This window comes from Rhodofomes roseus (assembly GCF_022264815.1).
Source record: "Rhodofomes roseus strain CIRM-BRFM 1785 chromosome Unknown C8Q71scaffold_33, whole genome shotgun sequence".
Lineage (NCBI taxonomy): Eukaryota > Fungi > Basidiomycota > Agaricomycetes > Polyporales > Fomitopsidaceae > Rhodofomes > Rhodofomes roseus.
The window spans coordinates 127,684-151,128 of NW_025952989.1; the positions used below are offsets into that span (position 1 = coordinate 127,684).

At 55.3% G+C, this 23,445-nt stretch overlaps 9 protein-coding genes across 9 annotated transcripts; 3 read left to right on the forward strand and 6 right to left on the reverse strand.

Moving 5' to 3' along the window:
- Positions 1-2,434: 2,434 nt before the first annotated feature.
- Positions 2,435-3,796, reverse strand: C8Q71DRAFT_727639 (uncharacterized protein; the record flags this gene model as incomplete). Its single annotated transcript, XM_047921878.1, has 5 exons — positions 2,435-2,476; positions 2,535-2,567; positions 2,622-2,686; positions 3,066-3,464; positions 3,574-3,796. The coding sequence occupies 5 exons, from the start codon at positions 3,794-3,796 to the stop codon at positions 2,435-2,437; spliced, it is 762 nt and encodes a 253-aa protein (XP_047773472.1).
- Positions 3,797-6,165: 2,369 nt separating this feature from the next.
- On the reverse strand, positions 6,166-6,561 carry C8Q71DRAFT_678819 (uncharacterized protein; the record flags this gene model as incomplete). Its single annotated transcript, XM_047919733.1, has 2 exons — positions 6,166-6,405; positions 6,466-6,561. Coding segments are annotated over 2 exons (336 nt in total), but the record flags the coding sequence as incomplete, so codon positions are not given.
- A 63-nt stretch (positions 6,562-6,624) lies between these two features.
- C8Q71DRAFT_678434 (uncharacterized protein) lies at positions 6,625-7,431 on the reverse strand (the record flags this gene model as incomplete). The annotated part of the gene is made up of 1 exon (XM_047919730.1): positions 6,625-7,431. A coding segment is annotated over one exon (807 nt), but the record flags the coding sequence as incomplete, so codon positions are not given.
- A 4,995-nt stretch (positions 7,432-12,426) lies between these two features.
- On the reverse strand, positions 12,427-14,285 carry C8Q71DRAFT_787435 (uncharacterized protein). The gene is made up of 12 exons (XM_047925176.1): positions 14,189-14,285; positions 14,090-14,129; positions 13,849-14,032; positions 13,762-13,800; positions 13,616-13,701; positions 13,514-13,561; positions 13,401-13,459; positions 13,146-13,346; positions 12,871-13,071; positions 12,750-12,816; positions 12,673-12,680; positions 12,427-12,620 (listed from the first exon to the last, which is right to left on the reverse strand). The coding sequence occupies exons 1-12, from the start codon at positions 14,234-14,236 to the stop codon at positions 12,576-12,578; spliced, it is 1,026 nt and encodes a 341-aa protein (XP_047773475.1). The 5' UTR covers positions 14,237-14,285; the 3' UTR covers positions 12,427-12,575.
- Positions 14,286-14,901: 616 nt separating this feature from the next.
- On the forward strand, positions 14,902-15,675 carry C8Q71DRAFT_717360 (DUF1768-domain-containing protein; the record flags this gene model as incomplete). Its single annotated transcript, XM_047921161.1, has 4 exons — positions 14,902-15,050; positions 15,108-15,172; positions 15,234-15,475; positions 15,526-15,675. The coding sequence occupies 4 exons, from the start codon at positions 14,902-14,904 to the stop codon at positions 15,673-15,675; spliced, it is 606 nt and encodes a 201-aa protein (XP_047773476.1).
- Positions 15,676-15,733: 58 nt separating this feature from the next.
- C8Q71DRAFT_717351 (allantoinase) lies at positions 15,734-17,456 on the reverse strand (the record flags this gene model as incomplete). Its single annotated transcript, XM_047921160.1, has 6 exons — positions 15,734-15,892; positions 15,944-16,606; positions 16,659-16,712; positions 16,762-16,833; positions 16,977-17,199; positions 17,257-17,456. The coding sequence occupies 6 exons, from the start codon at positions 17,454-17,456 to the stop codon at positions 15,734-15,736; spliced, it is 1,371 nt and encodes a 456-aa protein (XP_047773477.1).
- A 1,720-nt stretch (positions 17,457-19,176) lies between these two features.
- C8Q71DRAFT_717313 (uncharacterized protein) lies at positions 19,177-20,585 on the forward strand (the record flags this gene model as incomplete). Its single annotated transcript, XM_047921157.1, has 2 exons — positions 19,177-19,629; positions 20,523-20,585. 2 exons carry the CDS (start codon positions 19,177-19,179, stop codon positions 20,583-20,585), a joined length of 516 nt encoding a protein of 171 aa, XP_047773478.1.
- A 126-nt stretch (positions 20,586-20,711) lies between these two features.
- C8Q71DRAFT_862718 (mitochondrial distribution/morphology family 35/apoptosis) lies at positions 20,712-21,071 on the reverse strand (the record flags this gene model as incomplete). The annotated part of the gene is made up of 2 exons (XM_047928062.1): positions 20,712-20,813; positions 20,868-21,071. The coding sequence occupies 2 exons, from the start codon at positions 21,069-21,071 to the stop codon at positions 20,712-20,714; spliced, it is 306 nt and encodes a 101-aa protein (XP_047773479.1).
- Positions 21,072-21,329: 258 nt separating this feature from the next.
- C8Q71DRAFT_717238 (Metallo-dependent phosphatase) lies at positions 21,330-22,233 on the forward strand (the record flags this gene model as incomplete). Its single annotated transcript, XM_047921149.1, has 4 exons — positions 21,330-21,527; positions 21,589-21,743; positions 21,801-21,881; positions 22,026-22,233. 4 exons carry the CDS (start codon positions 21,330-21,332, stop codon positions 22,231-22,233), a joined length of 642 nt encoding a protein of 213 aa, XP_047773480.1.
- Between the last annotated feature and the right edge of the window lie 1,212 nt (positions 22,234-23,445).

A 23,445-nucleotide genomic window follows, 5' to 3' on the forward strand; every position in this document is an offset into this window, starting at 1 on the left:
AGGTCAAATATGTCCAAATCCCTGACAATATGACTTTGACCACAGCATCTGTTGTAAGTAGGGTAATATACTCATAATCACAGGGAAAAACAAATAATCTTTATTTGTACCCCATTACTGTTGCCAGATATAGTATGTGTTAACTTGTCAGGTGAAATCTTGGTGAAGTCTTCATATTGAGCAATCTGACATCTCATCATGCATATTTTCTAGTTAAGAGGTCATTTTCCAACTAATGTGTACTTATGTGTCTTAATCTGCAGAACTAAAGTTGCATATCTTCCAACTTGGGCACAAGACAAATTTCTCAAAGGTACTATAATTAACTTCAGCAGTCTTCATGCACATGGTGCACTTAATTGAGGAACACAAGTTGTGAAAGATTGAATAAGATCAGGTGTTCTTCATTCAAGACTGCTGAAGTTAGAAGTGTTTTTCCTGATGCAGCATGCTCATCGAGGACAGTCCGGTAAGTTATGACTATGAGTGTCCCTCAAAGTAGGCTGTCTCGATGACTTACCTCCTGAGCAGGTTGATTCGTTCTGGGGCTGGGGTGCTGACGGCCAGGGGAGGAATGAGCTCGGGAAGGCGCTCATGCGGTTGCGCGACAGGCTACGGCATGCGCGTGGTCGCTTGTGAACTCGACATGGCTTACAGGATCTATTCCACGCATAGGCAGAGGTAATAGCAGCACGTCTCGATGGTGAGCGGGGGCCTAGCGGTCTTGGTGGCGCGAACCTTCGACATCTAGTATGCTCACCTCGCTTGGACTACGCCGCGCGGGACGTCCGCATCCATCATCGACGCGCGCGCTGGTGTAACGGAGGCACCGTTGCGCCACGCAATTCGACTTGGATCTGTGAACACAAGCACCCTGTACATACTACACTAGCCGATGCCCGTGCTACGCTACGGACGTACGAACCTTTCATTGTGCCCATAGCTTAATGCTGAACTGCCACTCAGCTATATATACATTCAGCAGGCATTCCGGGGCAACAACTCAGAGTCAGCGAGATCCTTCGCACATTCTTGTCAGCGTTCAAGTAAGTCCATACCTACTTAGGTCAATGAGGCCTCCGGGAGTCCGAGTCGGCTTCGTGGGCCTGTCTCAGTGATGGCCCGGCCTTCGTAAGTTGCTGAGTTCAACATCCTATGATTAAAGCGGAAAGCTCCAGTCACTTGCATATACATACATGTCCTCGAGGATGCACCAGCGCAGTCGCAAGCTACAACATCATGAAGAGTTCACCTGCCTCTGGTTGGCGCACTGGCACTTGCGCCTGCACCCGCTCTGCTCTCGCCCCTCTTCCCCACTTGCTCGCACTCGCACTCGCCGATTGCTGATTTGCCCACTCACTCGCCCTCGCGCCCGCCCGTTGCCACCAATATTTGCTCGCCCTTGCTCTTGCCCGTGCCCTCGCCCTCACCTGCACTGTACTCGGTTGTGATTCACTCGCTGGCTGCGCTTGCACACCGGGCATCTGTCCTGCGTGCTCGCCATCGCCGTGTGTTGCATTGCCGCGGCGCTCCCACCACCGCTGACTCGTCTTCGTCCACTGACCTCCGCTCGCCCTCGCCCGTTCTTTCCTTGCGCGCTCGCAGTCCATTCGTTGGTCGTGTTTGCGCTCGCGATCGCTATGCGTCTTGTCGCCCGCGGTGTGTGACCACCCACCGTCTCGCTCGCCCGCCTGTGTGCATGCTGGGCCCGCATTTAGCTCGCTTGCTTGCACGCATCTGCACTCATCTTCCTTTGCTTACCTCTCCTTTGCTAGGCAGCTTTCTCATGTTCCTTTCTCGCTCGCCCAAACCTTTTCCCAGATCAGTACTTCCGAGTGAAAGCAGAACAAATTGCATACGTACAGCACGTTCCGGCGTCAGCAAGTCGTCGAGCACTGTCTCGTCGCCTGGGCCATTAGATGACGACGGTACCACGGGTCAAGCTTTCAAGCCCAGTGAAAACGCCATATTATTCGAGCGATTCCTGTAGAATATCAGCCACCTGAACGCTCTGATACGATCAGAACCTACGACATCCGCAAAAATGGGACAAATCTCAGCTGAGATCGGCTCACTCGGATTGTAGACGATGTCTTCGGGTTTATTCTGAGTCATCCGACATCGACAGACAGGAAGGAAAGGTAGATTGCCCCGGTCGTATGCTCCTGTCTGCTCTCGTCGAATTGTTACATCTCATGCCAGCAGCTCAGATAGGTTCTCTTAGAATTGAGAGGCAGTTCCCTCCGTCGGATCACATCGAATGTCATAGATTAGACGATTGTCACGACACCGTACAATCGACACAATTATATACCGGTATAGTACTGTGCAGAGCATCTAGCTCCGTATTAGGCGACTGACTCGTAGTGTTTTGTACATTACCAGGAAGGAGACTAGTGACCGAGTCCAAAATGAACATCGTTAGAACTTGATTCTACTTCTTCGCTCGCGCCTTGCCCTTGCCGTTAGTGTCGCGCTATGCCACAGATGTCAGTAGCCTGCCTATATGCCGAAATACATTGTTTACTACTTACCTTCTTTGCCTCCTCGACGTCTGCTTTAAGGGCCTGTAATGAGCCGTGTGAGCCCGGGTATGATGTTGTATGAATTGTTCGACGTACCGCTAACTTCACAAGGTCTTTGCGATCGGCTTTGTAGGCCTTGTCCCAATCGCTCAGTAGCACATCTTCACCATGGACATCAAGATAACGGCGGAGATGAATCTGTCTATGGTAGTCGGTAGATAGCATGGATCAGCGACTCGGCACTACATAGTACAAGATGATGATAGGAAACGGACTTCTCGTTGATAGTACCCGGCTTCGACTCGGTTGACGCTTTGATTGACGAGTTGTTCTTCGACGATCGTTTGTTCTTCGCAGTGGATGACGCGGCCTGGCTGGTACTAGCGCTTGGCAACGGTGATACATCTGCCAGTGACTGGGCGGGCCGCGGAGGGCTTGGGGATCTGCGCGCAGTTGGCCTACATCAACGGTAATGAGAAGCGATCTGAACCTCAGAATCATACAAGACCTACATTGCTTTTGGGACGGGTACAAACTCACCGGGACCAGAGCGCGGGGCCATAACCTCAGTACTGCCGGGGCCGGCGCGGAGGGGTGGCTCTGATGAGCTCACATCGCAGGCTACGTCAGAATTTCTGACGGGGACACAGCTCTCTGGCCGCATACTAGGTTGGTTATTGTCCTGCCCGGGACTCGAGCCAGCTTGCGGTCCGAGTTGGGACTGATCATTCCGAGTCCTGTCCGCAACTGCGGCTGCTTCATTTGCGCCGGAGTCTGCTGCAGCGGTGAGCGTCGGTGGCATGCTCGCATGCTGGCTGCGAGCTTCTGCCTCTGTGGTGAGCGCGGCAGGTGACGTGGCGGGTGACGTGGCGAGCGACCCAGGGGCAACCGGCTCGCGTGACGGGCGAAGCATCTGGGGCGTGGCAGCGGGGTAGACGACTTGAACGGGACGCACAGAAACAAAAGTGGTGTGCGACGAGTCGGAGGAAATGGAGGGGACCACGTCGGTCACGGTGTGTGAGTTGGTCGCTGGCTCGCCGGCGGGCACCGTCCACCGCGGGCCCAATGGACGTGCCAGCATTCGCAACTGCAGAAGCCGCGGCCTCAGTAGGGACAGGAGACGGGGCTGTTGCAGTAGTACCCGGGGTGCTACTGGTAGTAGCCTCTTGCTCGCTGGGAAGACTCGGACAGCCCGTATCATCAGCGAGAGTTGCCAGATGGTGACTGGCAGCTCGAGGATTTGCCGCAGCTGGCACGCTCAGGCAATCCATCGTACCGGTGGGTCGGTCACGCTCAATGGTCCTGTTTGCGTGGTCCTCGGTGCTGTGACTTGTAGTACTCGTGTTTGTGTCATGCGTGGAATCGCCGGGCACACAAGCGGGAGTGCGTTGCGCTGGGGGCTGGGCAGTAGATACCGCCTTCTGTGTGATCAATATTTGATGAACTAACAATCTTGATAGATTTCTTGTACTCACACTCGGTGTTGAACTTCCGAGTTTTCAGTGTTCTTATCTTATCAGTTATGTACGAATATGGACTTATGTTCTGCGATGTCAGATTACATACGTTCTTTGATGGACTTTGCCTAGATTACGTCATGTGACTTTAGTCCGGATCATTCCATGATATTCCACGACATTCCTTGATGTTCCATGACATTCCATATCATTCCTTGATGTCCCATCACGTCCTATATCACTCTTTGATGTTCCATCATGTCTCATATTATTCCTGATGTTCCATCACGTTTCATGTATCTCTCCACATCAAACTCCGAGTTTTGGCTTACTCATGCTGCTTACCAGCTTACTCATATCCCCAAAACCTCGGACTTAGTGCTTACTGATGAACCACTGATACAGCATGTGACCTGTATCAAATGTGTATATATACTGGGCTGGTTTGCCCTGTAATGATAACGATCCTTCGTCCTCTCCTCTGCCTGCCAGCATAGGATCTTCCCTTTGGGACTGGTCTGTTCACTCACTCTTTAGTCCTTCACTGCCACTGGGCTTACTAAGCCTAAAACCTCTTTCTTCAACACTCGGTGCATTGCTCGCAGCTTTGCGAGACCTCTTAGCCTGAGGGACATCTTCATGGGATGTGCCGGCACTTCGCTTGGCAGGAATCCCAGTGTGATTGCTAGCGTCTTCATCATCATCGTCAAACTCCACTTTGTCCTCAGAGCACTCGGGCTTTGCTCGTATCGCACGGCGACTCAGACTGTTAGGATCAATATATGTCTTTGCGAAGCCGGGATATTGCTGGCTGATGAAGAGGTCGATCTTCCACGTGCCTTCTTCGCAAAAGAGCAGCATTGGGAAACGGCGAGCGAGATTGACATGTAAATAGATACGTGCCTCGTTTCCGAGCGTCTGCGCTGATGTGGCGGCTTGCCCGCTCCATACAAGCGAGTGAAGGAGCGTATACAGCATGGTCCGTGCTTCTTTAGCCTTACCGCCCGGGATGGGTTCTCCATTCTCGTCTTCAATGAACCGTTGAGCGACATTCTTCCCTTCTGGCTGAGGCCCTTGCCTCGCTGCCTTCGGTTTTAGCGCCCTGTTCCAGTCGTCACGGGTCCTGTAGACGATTCACCGGGCGGTAGAGGCGGTACATCGGGAAGAGATTGACCAAGCCCCAAGGTCACTCTCGAGCCCGACCATGGAGCGACACCTGGTACAACAGTGGTCTGCGTGTTAGCCCCGGGGTTAGCCGCAGCTTCTTGAGCCATGCCAAGGAGTTGCGGTATCCGTGCAGTGAGGTCCTCATATAGTGTCCTGGGTAACAAACGGACGACGTTACAGCAATCTGAGCAGCAGTACTGGTATCACCAATCACTTACCTATAAAGCAATAGGTCTCTCTTCTCCTGATCAAGCTGCTCGATCTGTCGCAGGCGCACTAAATAGGCATTGTTCCGTGTGCGGACTAGGGTATCGTGGTCGGCCTGCGATATGCTTGTATATACTTGATGATCGTGTCTATTAGAAGGGTGCGAGTCGTAGGAATTCATCTAAAATTACTGATTATTGCCACTGCCCGCTACAGTTAGAGAATGTTCAACATACCCGGGCATATGTACATGAATTAGAGCTCCCATGGGCAAAGAGAGAGTTTGAGTGCTGAGTAGCTTGTAAATATGTGCTGTCGGGGAAGCTGTTGTCCATAGCACTAGCGGACATCGGTGACGAGATAGGAGAAGCTGGTGAGGCTGCGCCAGGGTACTCAGGCTGGAAGCCATAGGCTGAGCTTAGTGGGAAGGATGTCATCGAGAAGCTGTTTGAGGGTATAATGGCAGCAGAGAACTGCCAGAACGGGATTCTCTGCTGCGATGAGTTGTAGTGGCCGCACGACGCAGACCAGAGCAACAAAAGCAACGTCCAGTGACAGACAGGCGCCCACGGAAATTTCCTTTTTGGGTACACAATACACTACAGCCTATAACCGGTACGTTCAAATTGACTGTTCTCAGTGTATAGTAAGTACAATAGGTTTTATCAATCCGGTACATCATCATCGTCAATAGCATCGTCATTGTCCCCATCGAACAAAGTCATCTCCGCACCAATTTTATCCATGGCAAAGTACCGTGGCATGGCGCCGGTGGTGGCCGTACTTGTAGATGCAGGAACAGTGTCGTAGCCAGGAGATGTAAACGGTATGAGTGCCGAACATTGAATGATGTCAGTGACATTGATTACAGTTAGTGCGTCATCACCGCCCTTGCGACAGACCCATAAGACTCCCGAAGATGCACTTAACAAGGTACGATCTGGCGCCTCGTACTGAGAGACAAGGGCGAGTGATTTACGCCCTTTGTCAGTGTTGACTTGGAAATAATATAAGACCTCGCCGTAGGATACTTGTGATCCCGTCTTGAACTACAAGCCGACCAGAGTCAGTTCAATACACATAGAACATAAATCCTCATTACTACGCACCTTAACATTCCGAGAGATACGTGTTACATCATTTGGGATCTCCTTCCATGCACTGCGGCAGATCTGGCCGTTGGGAATCCGGCAACGAGCCCATCTTTGCATGTACAGATCATCCACATCCGTGTCTAGGTGCTCATGGACACCATTGGTAGCACTTCTGAGGTGTTGTAAGATCGCACGAGCTTCACACGGCCGCGTGCATCTCGGACGATCTTCCCGAGGATGGAGTAGGCTATAACCCTTCCCAAGGTCGCATACTGGAACGTTACTTGAAGATTGTTTGGTCGGACCCCGGTCGAGGTCAGGGAACATGGCCTTGAGTCCATTGACCTGCGCCCGTCGTAGAGCACGCTGCGCAAGATTCGCAAATGCATTTGATGGCTGTCGAATCTCTGCACCAAGATCGCCTATTGTACGCTCCATCGTGAACTGAGAAGAGCATATCAGGGGCCCAATCTGTTCATAGTCCGTTGGATGATGGAGAATTGCATGAAGGCACTGAGGTAGGAAATGCATGCGGGAAATCTTGCGCTGGACGTACAACTTCTCGAATTCATAGACAAAGTCCGAGATCATGCGATGCGCGTATTCGCACTGCGCCCTGGTCGCTTGCCGCTGGAATACAATACGGATGCCTGCGACGAGCTTGCAGAAGCTCTTCCAGTAGCGCTCTGGAAGAATACCGTGGAGCATCGCCGGGAGCATGCCATAGATCCAGTGTAGGAACTCCCAGCACTTGTATCCACTTGAGACTTTCTCGGCGGGATTACGTGGCGGGCGTCCAAACGATCCCGGAAGGTGCTTCCTAGCGGCGGCAACTTGTTCGCCATGTGTCCTCCACACATCGCCGACAAGAACAACCCAGTCCCATGATGTCTTGCTATCTCCGTTCTTTGTATCACAGTCGATGGTGCCGCGGAGGAGCCTCTGCAGGAGGTCGGTGATGTTGATCCCGCAAGCATGCATGATATCGCCCCGAAACAGAAGAGGGATGGGCAGCCGTCCCGACGAAGGGATCCCAAGGAATATACTTGGCTTTGATAAGCCAGTCTCGAGTCGCCGCGCCTCATAGTTCGTGTTTGAAGTTGATGCTAGCAAGTAATGGATGTCGTCTCGGTAATGCTGAGGACACGGTCGAGGTAGATCTGACAGATCATAGTCATCATCCTCGCATCCTCGTTCATTGTAGCCATCCGGCTTCCGGCACACTGCGTAATAGTGCGGAGCCCCAGGCTTCCTCCTACCCTTCCGTCCGCATCCGTTACGACAGCCCTTCTTGCCATGGTGTCCAACGTAGCCCGTCAGGTCAGGTGCACCGACGGCGTCAGCCTCAACTAGGACTATCCATGGGCGTGAGCGGAAGCACTTCTTCTGACGTGCATCCCAGATCATCATACCCTCATTTTGCAGGAAGACAACATGCTGCAGACCGGTGAAGAGGTATGACTCCGCGTTCTTGGGTTTGTTTGGCCCGGGGATGATCGCACCCATGAGGACGTATTTCTTCTTGTATCGCTTGTCCGGTGCAACATCAACGAGAATCCAGATGTAGATCCAACAGTTAGACGCCTTGTGTTCAAACAACTGCGCACCATCCATCGAGAACACAAGACAGGTGTCATCGGGGGAGATCTTGCCTCGCTGGTATGCGTCCCAGAAGTCGGATCCATACGGGATGTCGTCGATACTCTCGAGCTGTCCAGTCGTTCGTAGCTCTTCCAAGATATCTACCATGACGTTTCGGCGGTACTGCATGTCGTCCGCACCTGATGGCGAGCGGTAACGTGCCTGAATCTGCGGACCAACGGGGAACGTGTTGAATTGCTGGCGCGCTTTCTTTTTGCCTTTCGCCGCCAGCATGGGGTCATACCGAGCCTCCCCGCAGTGAGGGCACTCATCCAGGGTAGAGAAAGGCCCCGTGTACGCAATGCAGCTGTTTGGGCACATATCTTCGAGGATCGACACCACACCCGAGAGCTCGGCGACTTTCTTCTTGACGAGATGGTGTGATAGCAGCTCGCACGCAGGGTACCGCTCTCTGATCGCTGCACACGTCTCGTTGTAGATCTTCTCGGAGCCATCTGTGTCCGCAAGGAAGAGCCGGATCGAAAGGCGTTCATCGGGTGTGAGCGTCGGTACCTCGGTGAGGGGATGCTGCAGTCGCCACCGTGTATTGCCATCAAGCTTGTCACCAGCCGCAGATGAATTTGACCGCAAATCATGGATGAATTTCAGAGCCGTATCGATGACAGGAATGCGAGAGCTTTCTGGGAGCGAGGGCATGTCCGCACCGTCTACAGCAGTGGCGCGATTCAAACCGGGCGAGCCCGCCACGTCTGTATCCGTCCCCCCTACTACTGGATCCGAGTCGGCCGAGCCGTCCAGCTCTTGAGGAGGATTACCCCGCTCGGATGCTAGGTTCGTGCCGTCTGTACTGGCTCCTGAGCGTGGAAGACCCCCGGAGGTTTGCTCAGGTTCAGAATGCGTGCTGACCTATAGGTGAGTGCATATAAGCCTTGGCTGAACACGAATAAGAGAAGGCAAGCACTCACTATGATCTGTTCACCTGCGGCACCATGCTCTCTCCCTCCCGTCTCGGAACTCCCACCAACACCCGTGCAGTCGTTCCCAACATGGGTATTTGCCTGCCGTTTGAATGTTAGCCCGACAGAGAAAGCAAGCACGGATACACATACTGTGATGCCTCCGGAAAGAACACCGTCTTCCGGCACAACGGCGTCCATGCTTTGCGCCGTGTCGCGATCCTCCTCACGAGTTCCACTGTCGCTGCGAGGGCATGTGTTTCGTTGTTCATCGCAAGGTTCTTCCTCGCGGGCACGTTTCGTAAGCGACGAACGAGCAGGGAGGAGCCCATTCCGGACATCTGCATCGCGCTGACTCTGGTGTCTATACCAGGTGGTCCGTTTTCGCCAGGATTTACCCTTCTTCTTGCATTTGGAACAGCCACATAGCCAAGTTTCTTCATTGAGTGTATTGTTCTGTTGAGAAGCCATGCCGAGCTCGAGACGGTTGACCAAGGACTGCCAGTGTGACTGGGATGCAGAGAACGAACGAACAGCCACAGATAATGACGGAAACACGCTGAATTGTCTCAACTGTACATACATGATCACACGGATGGTTGAAGAACCCGCGTAGAGCAGCGGCTGAGAGGAGGAAATTCGACGACAATCTGTACGAGCAGGTAGGGCACGACACGACAACCGACTCCACGAGCAGAGTACATGCAGGCGTAAGTGTGGGAAATGTGATGGCGCTCAGCTGCCGCCCATATTGACGGTGTCCTCCCAGATAATGGGGATTTGCTACTGATTATATGAGAATCGCTGAGATAATTCGACGTTTTCACTGGGTTTCAAGCTTCAAGGACTATCGTGTCCGAATCGAGGCAGATGAGCTGTGAATGAATTCGATCAGTCACGCAGTGTTGTGCCTCCGACCGACCGACCGCAGTTCCTGCGTTCAGGAATGGCCGGAGCCGGCAGCCGTAACTGATCCTGTCGGATTTCCGACAGCTGTCGTCTTTCCCAGGCGTATCAGCCACAGCTTTGATTGGCTGAATAGAACCGGCATGTGACTCGATTACGGGCGACTGCCGCGGTGCGCGACGCGCGTCGCGTGACTCGCGTCACGGTGGTCTACGCGTTGTCCTTTGCACTGCGGACAAAGCCGATTGTGGGAATTTTGAACATCGGCCTAACATAGTTAGAACGAGTATATCATCTCGCGGCTAATTACGGGGACCTAACATAGCGTGACAAATTGATTTGGTATTACTATGTTCGGGACCTGACAATTGAGGCTAACGATGGTATGTTCGGTGGCATAACATAGGTCACGTTTTCGCCGCGATGTTAGGAGCCCGCACAAAGGTGGAGCATGCCGCATGTTAGGCCAATGCTCGTGCGTTGTGAGGAACCCGACCATGCGTCATGGTGCGGAGTGCTGACACGGTCCGAACATAGCGAGAACGTGTATATCTTATCAATTCCAAATATTTTGTATGGTCCGAGCCCGAACATTGTAAGCCAGCCAATCAGGAGCCGTGCCTTCCAATGGTCGGTTACCGTCAATACTTAATGTTCAAGATTCTAAATGGTATACACGTTCTAACCATGTTCTGAGACATTCGCGGAGCCCATGGGCTGGCTCCTCACAACGCACGAGCATTGGCCTAACATGCGGCATGCTCCACCTTTGTGCGGGCTCCTAACATCGCGGCGAAAACGTGACCTATGTTATGCCACCGAACATACCATCGTTAGCCTCAATTGTCAGGTCCCGAACATAGTAATACCAAATCAATTTGTCACGCTATGTTAGGTCCCCGTAATTAGCCGCGAGATGATATACTCGTTCTGCCTATGTTAGGCCGATGTTCGAATTTCCCACAATCCGCTTTGTCCGCAGTGTTGCGCGATGTAGCGTAGGACATTATCAATATACTCGATCGCTTTGATCTCTTGTCTGTGCTGCGACGGCAACCTGCTCATGGCCGATACTAGTGCCCAAGGTGATGGCTCAACGGGCACTCCTCAAAGCCGGAATTGGAGGTGCATCTGCTTCTATGATCACCCCATGGCATACAACAGGAACTCGCACGAATGCTGCACCAAAGGAAGACAGGTGAAAGTCTGATATAAGAAATGTGTTGACAGGCAGCTGGGCCAGCTGCTTCATCGGCAGTCTGACGACAACCAGGTGGCCTATCGTAGATTCATAAGTGAGAGGTTACTGTAGTTGATATATGCATTGATTTCTTGTAGCTTGGAGTCTCGATCCACATCCTAGGTACCGTAGTGCACAGCAGTACCACTGGTCCGAGAGCCGTAGCGAGAATTGCCCCCAACACCTCCGAGGCTGCGAGTCGCAACCGCAAATTGTTCGCGATCGCGCCGAAAATGAGCATGCCGCCGTGAGGAACCTCTCCCTGCACCAAATTTCCTCCAAAGTGAAAGCTCAGATCCTCTCTGTGTCTGGGAGGACATCTCCGTTCCAGGCTCACGCGGCACCACACATCTTGCCAACCTCGCCATTTCGGACTGTTGCTGGACTTGGCTGCCGAGGGGTGAGACAGATAGTGCAGGCGAAATGGTGCTCATTCCTGGGTGCATTATCTGTTGTATACTGTACTCTATGGCTGACCCCACAAGCCCCTCCATCCTGAGCAATTCCACCGCAAACGTACCCGTTCGATGTTCATCTGCTTAGTGCTACATACCAGCGCGCGGACGACCGCCACCGGCGGCGACATATCACGTGGATTCCTGGATTCCTGCGGGCGGAATGGCCGGATCTCCGACCGGTCAGTCGGAGCTGTCGACTTGGTCGGATTCCGGCCAGGAGGCACAACACTGGATCAGTGAACCTTCCCTGTCGCGCTCACAATGCTCGCCGGGCTCTTCCTGAGCGTCTCCTCCCCTTCCCGGTCGTGCAGGACACTCGGAGATATTGAGAAGCAGAGCCCGCTAGGCCCCGTCACCAGCCATTCAAATCCAGAAATGATCATCGAGGTAAACAACGAAGAGACGCGACGATGACCTTTCTCGCAGCGCGCGCGGTGAAAGAGCGCTCGGGGCTCGGGCGGCGCTCGGTGTCCGTCTCTCAGCCAATCAGATGCTCTCTTTGTCTCCCGTGCGAATTCCACGCCTCTTGTATTATAGATAGGCTCAGGACTTCCAAAACATGGCTACACACAACGACACTTCGCCCGTCTGTGTGTCGTGCAGCTACATGATGTTCATCCGTGCCAGTGACGTGCAACCCTGCTATTGATAGCATGTTCTGTGCCGCTCCTTCTCAGCGTGAACGTCGAAGGCGTTCGGCAGGCGCCTCAAATCAATGTCTACTGCCTGAGTGTCGCGATGGGTTCGGACTTCTCAAGAAACCATGCACCTTCCTTACCGTTCAACTGGCGGTACAACCATTAGAGCAGGAGAGTACGACGATCGTGCGCGCAGATGAAGCGCATCCCTCTTGGTTCTTCACCTGGCACCGTATGTGTACACTGGCATATTCTTTACAAGCAAACGCTACCAACAGCGCCAACGCTACAGAAGCAAATTTGATTGACGAGTGCGCGGCAGCGGTCAGGGACGAAAGATGACTAGGAAGAGCGGACGAATGGCCTCATTCTACAGGTATTGTCAGCACCTGGACACGTACGCGAGGAACGACCCTGCTCACCTTGTAGACTGAACAAGATGAGCAGACCCGTCGTTAGTGCATATGGCCGACATGCAAACACTGGCACAGCATCTTACCAATGGCCTCGTCATAATTGAGACTTCTGCCAGGCTCGCCGACCACCGAATCATATCCCGCAGGTGGCTAGATGAGGCAAACCGCCTCAGTGAGATCGCTCCACGATGGCTCCATGCTTACCGCAGTGAGCGTCGGGTTATCGGTGGTCATTTTGATGACTTTGCCCATCACGACGTCGTTGAGGAGCATTGCCTTGTATGGTGATCGACCTTGCTGCTGGATGTAGTCGTTGGCCTTGGAGGAAGTCGCGGACGTGTATATGCCCGCGCCGAACCGACCGAAGTTCGTGCGATGGCCAAATCTCGCAAGGCGGAAGGACGTCTATGAGGTGGGGCGGTGACACGTAGCACATTCAACCCTCTGCGATAGAGAAAAGTGAACATGTATTGACAAACCTTGATGATTCCACAGAGCGAACAAGCAGGGCTGTTGCACACGTGGGACTGTCTCTCAGTATCCCCGATGCTGCACGCACGGATCGTCCCGTGCCAACGGCGTTTGCTGTTACCGCCTGACACACCGCTCGTGCGTTCCACTTCAAGACGGTATCGAGAGAACTGATCATTATGCTGCTTGTCGCTGTAGATCTTCCAGATCTGTCTATAAATGAGCATAGGTAACCTTGCGGTAGTGGCGGAATGCTAGCTTGCCTGGACGACAGTGGGAACAACGGTCCGGTGCTTCCATTGATCCCGAAATTGCTTCGACACTAGAGAGGAACGATGTTCAGACTTGTTGCACAGCGATTGGAGACTATGGGTACCATCTTTGAAGGACTCCATATCGTTCTTGATAATGAGTAGAATAGGTGCTGCTGGTAGTCAGCGACACTGAGTTGTACCTGATGCTCATCGATGATGCTCGCCTGAGGTGAAGATGGTCTCACTGCATCGTTTGGAACAGAAATCACTCAACGTGTCATTCATGATGACCTTCGGCCACCTCAAGCAACTATTCATGCAGACGTTCAGTGGGTTGCCATGGCCATTTCTAGAGTGAAACAGTCCGTACTAAAGGCATTTCTCTGCCCCTGCGTTCCGAATGGACTCGCTATGGTATGAATGAGTAAAACTACGACCAAAGCGGTTGACAACATACAGGCGATGTGCGTTGGTACAGTATTCACCTGGCACGCCATTTCTGTCCACGAATACTGGCTTCTCGCATTGGGGGAGCTTGCAGGTGGCAGGTGATGTGGGGGCGGGCGACGCACGGACACTCCCTGGGTTCTCCTGTCCCTTCTGAAATGCGGTGCGACAGCGTATACCGCAGAAGTCGAGCTCTGTTGGAGACTGCCATGTAAGTACAAGACCGTCAAGGGTATGATTGCGCCACGCACCGCGATTGTTTTCGACGTACACCGGCCGTGCTTCGCAGTGCTTTACAATTTGTCAGGATAGGATAAGATGGACGATGGCAGATGTCGGACGATCCGCACCTTGCAGAGTTTGACAGAGCCTTGTGGGCCGCCCTTCACCTGTCTCATAGCATCCCGATGACTCGTACCACAGTACGAGGAATACGACCCATCGGGATCCTGCCAAACATTAAGGCGACAACCAGGATACTGGCACGATGTGTGCTGCGTGCGTGACGAATCCGAGCACATGTCTTCGGGGCTGATCAGGAGCGAGTAGTAGTGGGTCGTGGATGAGACGCGCTCCCCTGATGCATGCAGTCTATATCGAGTCTTATACGGGAAAAACATGAGGAGATTGAGTTTGAGAAGTCAAGTATATACATAGGCCCAACATAGGCCGGTATATGTATATGGTAGTCGCTTCTACGGAGCTGCTCGACTGGTGCCCACGCTGTCAACGACGCATGTCGACTCACTCGATGTTGCCGCCAGGGACATATCTCCCTTCTTGCTCATGTCCTCGCCCGAGCTACTCGTTATGTTGACCCTGATGGCGGAACCAGGGACAGGCTGGTGGTACTGCCCTCAAGAGCCTCATCGACCAATGATTGACCAGAGACCTCAACGTCGTGGTCAAAGCAATAAGCCAGCGTCTGAGTCGCGCATGCATCACTCTGCACGAGCACTGAGCCCCATAGCTATCGATGAAACGGATGAAGAAGGTACGCAGCACGCGTCTCACCTATGGAAGCAGCTTTGTGTATGGAAACAATTTCGCAGATAACGCGGCCATGGATAACGTACATGAAGTTGAATGCCGTCGAGCCCACAGCCATTCAGGCTCCCGCTCCCCTTCGCCTGAGGCTCCAGCTCTGCGGCCAGAAGTGGCAGACCATGGGGCCCGCATCGTGTTCTACCACCGCGATGAGCCCTTTTTCGAGTACGTACTCGAACCTAGTGGATAGTCTGTGAAAAGAGCAACATCTCCATTCTCTAGGTTCACCAACTTCGCCCAGTCACCCATCCAATGGAACGGGCATTGGTATCCGACCGCAGAACACCGTGTGTCCATCCCACTGTCTTAGGCTTGCGCCAACCTAACATATTCATGAACACTGTTAAGTGTTCCAGGCCCATAAGTTCATGTCAACTCAGCCAGAACTAGCTGAACGGATCCGCCATCTGCCCAGCGCACGCGCCGCGCGTGAGGAGGCGCGGCGCTATCGTAGGTTCCAACGCACTGACTGGTTCGATGTCAATGTCAGCATTATGGAGAAAATCCTCGAGGCGAAGTTCACTCAGCATCCGCGGCTGAGAGACACGCTTCTTGGGACAGCCGACAGCATGCTCATCGAGGGCAGTCCGGTACGGAGCCTCCTCGCACTTGCTTGGTATGACACTCACCTTCTCAACAGGTCGATTCGTTCTGGGGCTCGGGCGCTGACGGTCAAGGGAGGAACGAGTTGGGGAAGGCGCTCATGCGTTTGCGCGACGAACTCAGGCGTGCGCATCATCTTCGAGCATCGAGGGATCTGTACAGTCAGCTTTCTTCTGAGCATCTGTAGTATACAACATTGACCTACATGTACCACCATCGTTGTTCATCATATACATTTCTTGAGCTTAAAGCAGCTGCCCGACAGGCTGTAGCCCCTCGAACTCCCCAGCCCTACGATCGTACACAAGCTGCCCGCGCAAGTAGGTCTTCTCCACCCGTCCTTGCAACGTCAGACCCTCATACGGGGTAAGTTTGTTCTTGAAGTTCAATGACTCCTTCGTCACCTGTGCACAGCAATGAGCCACACCACACCACTGATCCAATACACGACCTACCGTGAACTCCGCCTCCGGGTCCCACACGACTAGATCCGCGTCGTATTCCTTCTTCAGTGTGCCCTTCCTCATATCCAAGCCCGCATGCCTCGCCGTCTTTCCCGCGCACCACTCCACGATCCTTCCGATCCCCACACCGCGCTTGCGCCCCTCCGTCCACAGCAAGCTCAGCCCGAGCCCAAGCGTGCTGACCCCACCCCACGCCTTCATGATATCCCCGTCGTCGAGGCACTTCAGGCTCGCCACGCACGGGCTATGGTCGCTCACCACGCAGTCAATCGTGCCCTCAAGGAGCGCGTCCCACAGCTGCTCCCGGTTGCCCTCCTCGCGCACGGGCGGGCAGCACTTGAACTCGGGGCGCCCCGCGGGGATTTGCTCCGCCTTCAGGCAGAGGTAGTGGAAACACGTCTCGACGGTGAGCGGCAGGCCCGCGGCCTTGGCCGCGCGCACGAGCGGGAGCGCGGCGGCCGCGGAGAGGTGGACGATGTGCAACCGGAGGGAGGGGTACTGCTTGTGGAGAGTGTTGATGAGCTCTATCGCGTCAACCTCGAGCTGCTGCGGGCGCGAGGCGAGGAAGGTGCTGTAGGCGGTCGGGTCAGTGCTCGGCGCGGGATGATTGAGCTTGTCGAGCTCGGCGTGGAAACACAGGACTGTGGATGTGTCCTGTGCGATGGGAGTTGGGTGGGCATATCGTGGAGCCGCGGAGGGCACACACCTTGAGTTGATCCATGGCGAGTCTGAGATCCGTCGCATTCACGCATGGGAACTCCTGTATGGATATGACGTTCGGCGAGGGGTGGATGAACATGGCCACGTACATCTACGCCGCTCTCGATGAGGAAGCATTTGAAGCCTTTCACGCCAGCGTCGATCAACGGCCGTAGAAAAGTCTATCGTACTGCTGCCTTTAGTAATTGTGTCGAACATAAATATGTCAGGTCATTTGACCAAGCTCATCCGCGCAGGATTCGTTTAACAAACAGCAGCGCAAACAGTGCCAATCCAGAATCTTCAGAGACGAGGGGTGCATTACCTGATTCCCGGGGATGACGCCGCCCCAGAAGGCGACATCCGTCCAGCACTGTCCCTTCGCGGCCACCCGCTTGTCCTCGAGGTTCTCGACACTTGTCGTGGGGGGTATTGAGTTCAAGGGCATATCCACGACCGTCGTTACGCCGCCAGACGCGGCAGCGCGCGTGCCGGTCCAGAAGCCCTCCCAGTCGGTGCGGCCGGGCTCGTTGAGGTGGACGTGGGCACTACAGGGGTTGCGGCGTCATTGACGCGAGATAGGCATGGATGTGAAGGAGACGCACTCTACAAGACCGGGGAGGATGTACTTGTCCCCTGCGTCGATCCAATTCGCGTCGTCGACCTCGGGGAAGCTCGTCCGGGCGCGTGCGCTGTCGTAGACCTCGCTGATTGTGCCGGTTGCGACATTGACGACGAGCGTGGCGGGCTTCAGGGTACCGTCCACAAAGACATTCGTTCCGGTGAAAACGCGATGAGGGGACATCGCGGCACGTGTTGCACAGCGAGGTCTGGAGATGTGGCAGGAGGAGGAGGAGGAGGAGGAGGAGGAGGAAGAGAGGTTGGAGGCGAAGGTGGCGGCGGTGGCTGAGGGACGAGATTGGATCGCACTTGAACAGACAGATATGGCAATCAACGTCGTCGAGCAATCGCGCGCGAATGATCTACAAATGCGAGGCGATGCTGCTCATCAGCGTCCGTGCTGTATCTATCACTTCTGTCATATGAGGCCGTCATGCACGCATGCGGGCTAGCTCACATAGCCTCTGGACAATTTCAGAGATGCGTCGAGGGCAGCTGTTGCTTGAGGACGACAGTCCGTCTCACACATTAATATTACGGCTTGCCAGCCCAACGAGGAAGATGCGCGGTGATGATGGGCCGCAGCACCGCTACAGTAAGAGTACACCGCCAACGAAACGATCGTAGGCAGCTTGCGAGCGCCGACGAGCACAGTCAGCTTACGAGCTCGACTAATATCTGCCCGATCGCTGCGTGTGAGGCGAGTGAGTTGGGGCGCCCGTGATCCGAGCTTGTTCGCAGCCCGCGATCGTATCGCAAGCCGGGCAATGCAAGCCGATCTCAAGCAGTCTTCCGCGCTGCCTACGAATCGATCCACCTGCCCTTTTGGGTGACACCTCGTGACCAAATGCCCGAGCCAAGTGAGCTGACACGAACTCAAGGTTCCTCGGGCTGTGAGGTCAAATATTGCTCCGTTTTGGTATATTGCAATCCTGATTGGCATATACACCAGCAAAAATGTATAATAGATGCCCAGTGTGCACACCAGAGCATGGTGCTGACCGTTGGGTGCGTGCCCAACAGCACGATATGTCTAAGTTCGTAAGTCCCTATAGTCTACTTGACGGCCCTGTCATATATATACGGGTGTGTTGAGCAATCTATATCGGACACATGGCGAGGCGGTAATAGCGCTGGGCGAATAGCTTAGTGTCTCAAGTTCGACTCCTGCTGTTGTTGCATTTTTTCGCCGCATGCCTGAGTCAGCCAACCTAATTTTCCTTCTTTGCTCTATATGACTCAGCCGCACGTGCATAGATCTATCTAGCAACATAGCCGAGCTTGCAGTCTGCTTGCAGTCTGGCGCGTCGTCCGAGTGCACTCAGGTCACTGCTTGGCGCGGGGGCGCCCAGAATTGCTCAGCCCGCAAGCCGGCTGTCACGCCGATAGTATACCCGGGCCGTGTGGGCTCACGAGCCGCACCACAATCCGACTGCTCTCCCTTGGCCGGCCGTGTATGGTCGTGCATCCGGAGGCCTCTAGACGGCGCGCCAATTGTCAAAGTGAGTGACAAGCGAAACGTGTCTGATGCGAACTGCAGCTGGATCATGAAACACCCGCCGCTTCTGCACTATATAGCTGCCCGCCGCCCCTCCCGCGCGCGCACTCTTCCGTCTTCGCGCTCACGCTCACGCTTCTGCCTTTCGTCTGCCTCTCTTCGTCTCTTTTGCTTTCCGCCCGCGCATCGTTCCTCGCCCAGTTCGCCACGACTCACGACTTACGACTCGCACGCACGCACACGACCTGCTGCTGACGTCTTTCGCAACCATGCTCGCGCCGATAGCCGAGGGCTCGACGACCACCTGGGCGCGACACAGCGCACCCGACCTGCGGCGCACAGATGGAATGGGGATGGGAGGAGGAGAGGGCCGGAGTGGAGCACCCATCACCTATGTTTGCCGGTCATGCAGGGCCCCCATCGCGGCGGACGCGTCGATCATCGCTCGGGTGCGTCCCACCGCTCTCCCTCTCTCCTTCAACCCGCACCGACCGCTTCAGCACAGACCGGCTTCCGGGGCTACAAAGGCAAGGCAGTGCTCTACGCGTCCACGCTGAACACCGTCCTCGCCGCGCCGTCCATCCTGCTCATGGACACAGGCGCGCACACGATCCAAGAGGCCGCCTGCGCGCCGTGCGGCACGTACCTCGGCTGGAAGATCGTCCGCGCGCACGAGGCCTCCGAGAAGTGGAAGGAGGGCCGCTTCCTCCTTGAGCTCGCCCTCCTCGAGGAGGCCGCAGTCGACGAAGCCGATTCCCCAACCCCCGTGCGCCTCCACCCCGCCACCCCAGTGAGCGAGCCGTCCACGCCGGTGCATGAAGCCCCGGCGAGCGCGACGCTCCGCCCCCTGCCCCTTCCTGTGCAGCTCGAGGTTCCCGCCCCGCTGCGCCCGCTGCCAAAACCGAGATCGAGGCCGTCGAGCTCGGAGGGAGACGACTTCTCGTCCTCATCGTTGCTGGCCGAGAAACTCGGGAAGGGCCATCGGCGGACCGCGACGGACATTGCTACTGGGGCGGCGAGGGGGCGGCCCCTGGGTCCGCGCAGCCTGACGCCGACTCTGGGTGCGCGGACCCTGTCTGCATATTCGCAGGTGTGACGAGTTGTGATGCCTTTTCCGCTTTCTGATTGTTGAATTTTCTGATGATAATATTCTTCGTGTCTGGTGAAACTCAACGCAGTCCTTTCCGATATGTACCATAGACTCACGGGACAGTGCTTATAGCCTACAGCGTATAGTGCTCGGTAGTAGCTCGCTAATTATTGTGTCTGGTGAAGGCCCGTCAGTAATGACTCATTGACGGCACCGTTTGACGTACTCATGTGCACGCAACAACTTTGAAGACGAGAAGTAGCGAGACCGATATATACATGCAAACTGATTGCAAGGATTCGAGCCTATCCGAGCTAGCTTCGCGCTTCCTACGAAGCAGGGCAGAGAGCACTTAGTCTCCTTTGCCGACCATGAAAGAACGACAAGCGCGGCAGAGCGACCGCCGGCACGGACGATCAGAATCGACGATCATGCACCTTCGAGTGGAATGCCAGGGGCAGCTCCACGTTCTTCCAATGCTCGTTCGAGCCTTCGCGACGCCTTCGAGAATGCGGCGGCATGATATTAGGAAGAATACAGTAGCAGACTAGTAGCAAGGCATTGCGTCCATTGGGTTGGGGTTCAATGCAAATTGAGCAGTGATTCCGGGGAGACTACCGGCGGTATCCGCCAGTCATCCGGATTCCGGAGAGCCAGAAGAGAACGGCCTGCGCGACGGCTCTCACACTGAGAGGGCAGGAGCTAGAACTAGTAGAAGGCACTAACGGCAGAGTCAGGCCGGAAGGATGGCAGCAAACGGATTCCGGTGCACGCAGAGTGGCGGCGGACGTACCGGTGCACTGTGGGGGGTCGAGAGAGACCATGCGTGTCCGCCCCCCAGCTGGCGTTCGCTATGAGGACTCTGCCGGTGGTGCGGGCGGCGCATCTTTCAGTGGATTCTCCGTCCGTGCCTGCTCGAGCAAAGATTCGAGGCCCCTGTCCTTCACCGCTTTCTGAGCCGTCCGTCAGCACACCCATGTAGCACCGTTAGCACAGCGCGCACGCACCTGCACGCACTCGCGGTACTGCACCCATAACTTCCCGCAGTTCCTCTCGTACTCCGCGGCCTTCTCCTGCGCGAACTTCTGCCGCTCCTCTGGCCTGGCGGAGGTGGAGACGGCGGGCTCGAGGTAGCCCTCAAACCAGGCGTTGAAGCACGCGTCGTATTCGCGCTTCAGCGGTGTGCACTGTTCGGATAGGCTGTGAGCCATCTCAAGAACTAAGCCAGACGACCCAAGAGCAACGAAAGCGAATGGCAGGACCAGGGGGTGGTGGTGAGAACGAAGGAAACCCTGAGCGTGGCTGCAGGGACAGGCTCGCGGTGCCGCGAGTTCGTCACCGAACGGCTCGGGCGGGGCGCAGCCACCTCAGCCACCGACCGCGTCTAAGTATGTACTGTCTGCTGCAGCTCACTGACGGCCGCGACCGCGACCACCACCGCGCTTCATCTCATTCTCTCCGCCGCCGCGATGGTCCTCGTGCTCGTCATCGGCGACCTCCACATTCCGCACCGGATACACGACCTGCCCGCCAAGTTTAAGAAGCTGCTCGTGCCGGGCAAGATCCAGCAGATCCTCTGCACAGGCAACGTCTGCGACCGCGAAACGTACGAGTACCTCCGCAGCGTCGCGCCCGACGTGCACGTCGTCCGGGGCGACTACGACGAGGTGCGTCTCCGTGAGCTATAGACCGAGTGGATGGAGGCTGATAGCATGGGGCGCGGTGCAGAGCAATTTCCCGTTGTCGGCGACGGTGACGCATACGCCGATACGGATTGGCCTCGTACATGGGCACCAGTCCATCCCGACGGGCGACCTCGACTCGCTCAGCGCCATTGCGAGGCAGTTGGACGTCGATGTGCTGATTTCTGGGCATACACATACGTGCGTGCGGCCCTCGCTGACGATGTGCTCTGCTCCGACTCATATCTCATGGTGCAGATTCCAGGCGGTCGAATACGACAACCGCTTCTTTGTCAACCCTGGCTCTGCAACGGGCGCGTGGATAGGCTCCATGAATGGGTGAGCCTCCTCTCTGCTGTTGTGTCCGCGCATGCCGGAGTCCTCTACTCGAAACGTTCTGCCCCAACGCGTCCGCACGCTCACACCCCATCCTCCGGCTTCTTCACCCGCACAGCCAGACCTGCTAACCACGCACCTCCCCAGCGAGCCCACACCCACCTTCGCGCTCATGGACATCCAAGGCCCCGTCGTCGTGACGTACGTCTACCAGCTCATCGAGGGCGAAGTCCGCGTGGAGAAGATCGAGTACCGGAAGGACACGGAGGCGTTTAAGGAGGCGCCGCGGAGCACGGTCCTCCCGCAAAGCATACCAAGTAGCCCTGTGCCGCCCCAGCAGCAGAGCGTCTGGTGAATGGTGAGCGAGGCGGGCTGCTGTCGTGTTGTACTGTATTCATAGTGGTGCGTGCGGTCAGTGTCTGGTGGTGATGAGAGGGTGCTGACCGCCTGCTGGCAGTAGTTGCGTTTAGAATTTATTGGAACGTGAATCTGGTCGGACAGGCTACTGCTATACTCGTACCCACACTTGAGCAAAGCCTTGTGCGCGTATGCTTGCACACCGCGGCCTTCCCCGCAAGTCCGCGCATATCGGACCGCCCTCTCTGCTCCGTGACGCAACCCCAAGACCCCCAGCAACGCACCGCTTTCCAGAAACTACCTAACATTACTCCTGCCCTTATGAGAACCCCGCTGCGCAGCGCTCTCCAAGCCGCCGAGTGCAACCTGCAGCCTCCGCCGGGCCTAAGAGTCAGACACCCCCATCCAATTTGTAGTCGAATAACTCGAATTGCAATTCCACACACGCTAGCGCACCGCATCATATGCAGCACGTCTCAACCGAATCCGGAGCTTGCATTGGAGGGCACGTATCCATACTACTACTAGTCCGCGCGCTTCCTGGCACTGGTTAGTCCATATATGTCTGGAGAACAGGTAAGACTTGCGGCGACTCGGCGCGCTGATGGGGATTGTCCCACCGCGGAGGTCTGCGGTTGCCCGAGCGGGGGAAAATGAACCAGCTGTGCGATGTAGCGGGCCGCACCATGGCCTGTGCTTCTGCCTATCTCAGACTCATTCCTGAAGAAAGACAAAGTGACTGTAGTGACGCTGTCGAACCGCCGACGCACGAAGGGCTTGGCGCAGTCCACACAATCACGTAACGCTTGCCACTAAGCCGGGCTACTGGCATTCTACCCGACCTGCACCGCCGTGCACGTCTGCTACGTGACGACGCCTGTGCGCGACGAAATAGGTAGGTGGCTCGCGTAGCACCACAAGTTTAAGGAATATCGCAGTGAGGTCAGCAGTGTCACTCGAGGGGCTCGCGTTTGCGATTACGATCGTCTCCACAGAAGTTGGGACACTTCGTCTGGCTTGGGGATCGGCGCTGCCCGCACGCTGGGCCCTTCCTCCCAGATATGGGTACCGCTTAGTAGCCGAAAAGAACATGCTCTGAGTTGTTCACGAACTCGCCATGCTATTACCAATGCGAAGACTACGTGCCAACGTACTATGTAGGTAGCTACGCAGCGAATCCGCGAGTGTTGCGTAGTAGGGACAAATTCAC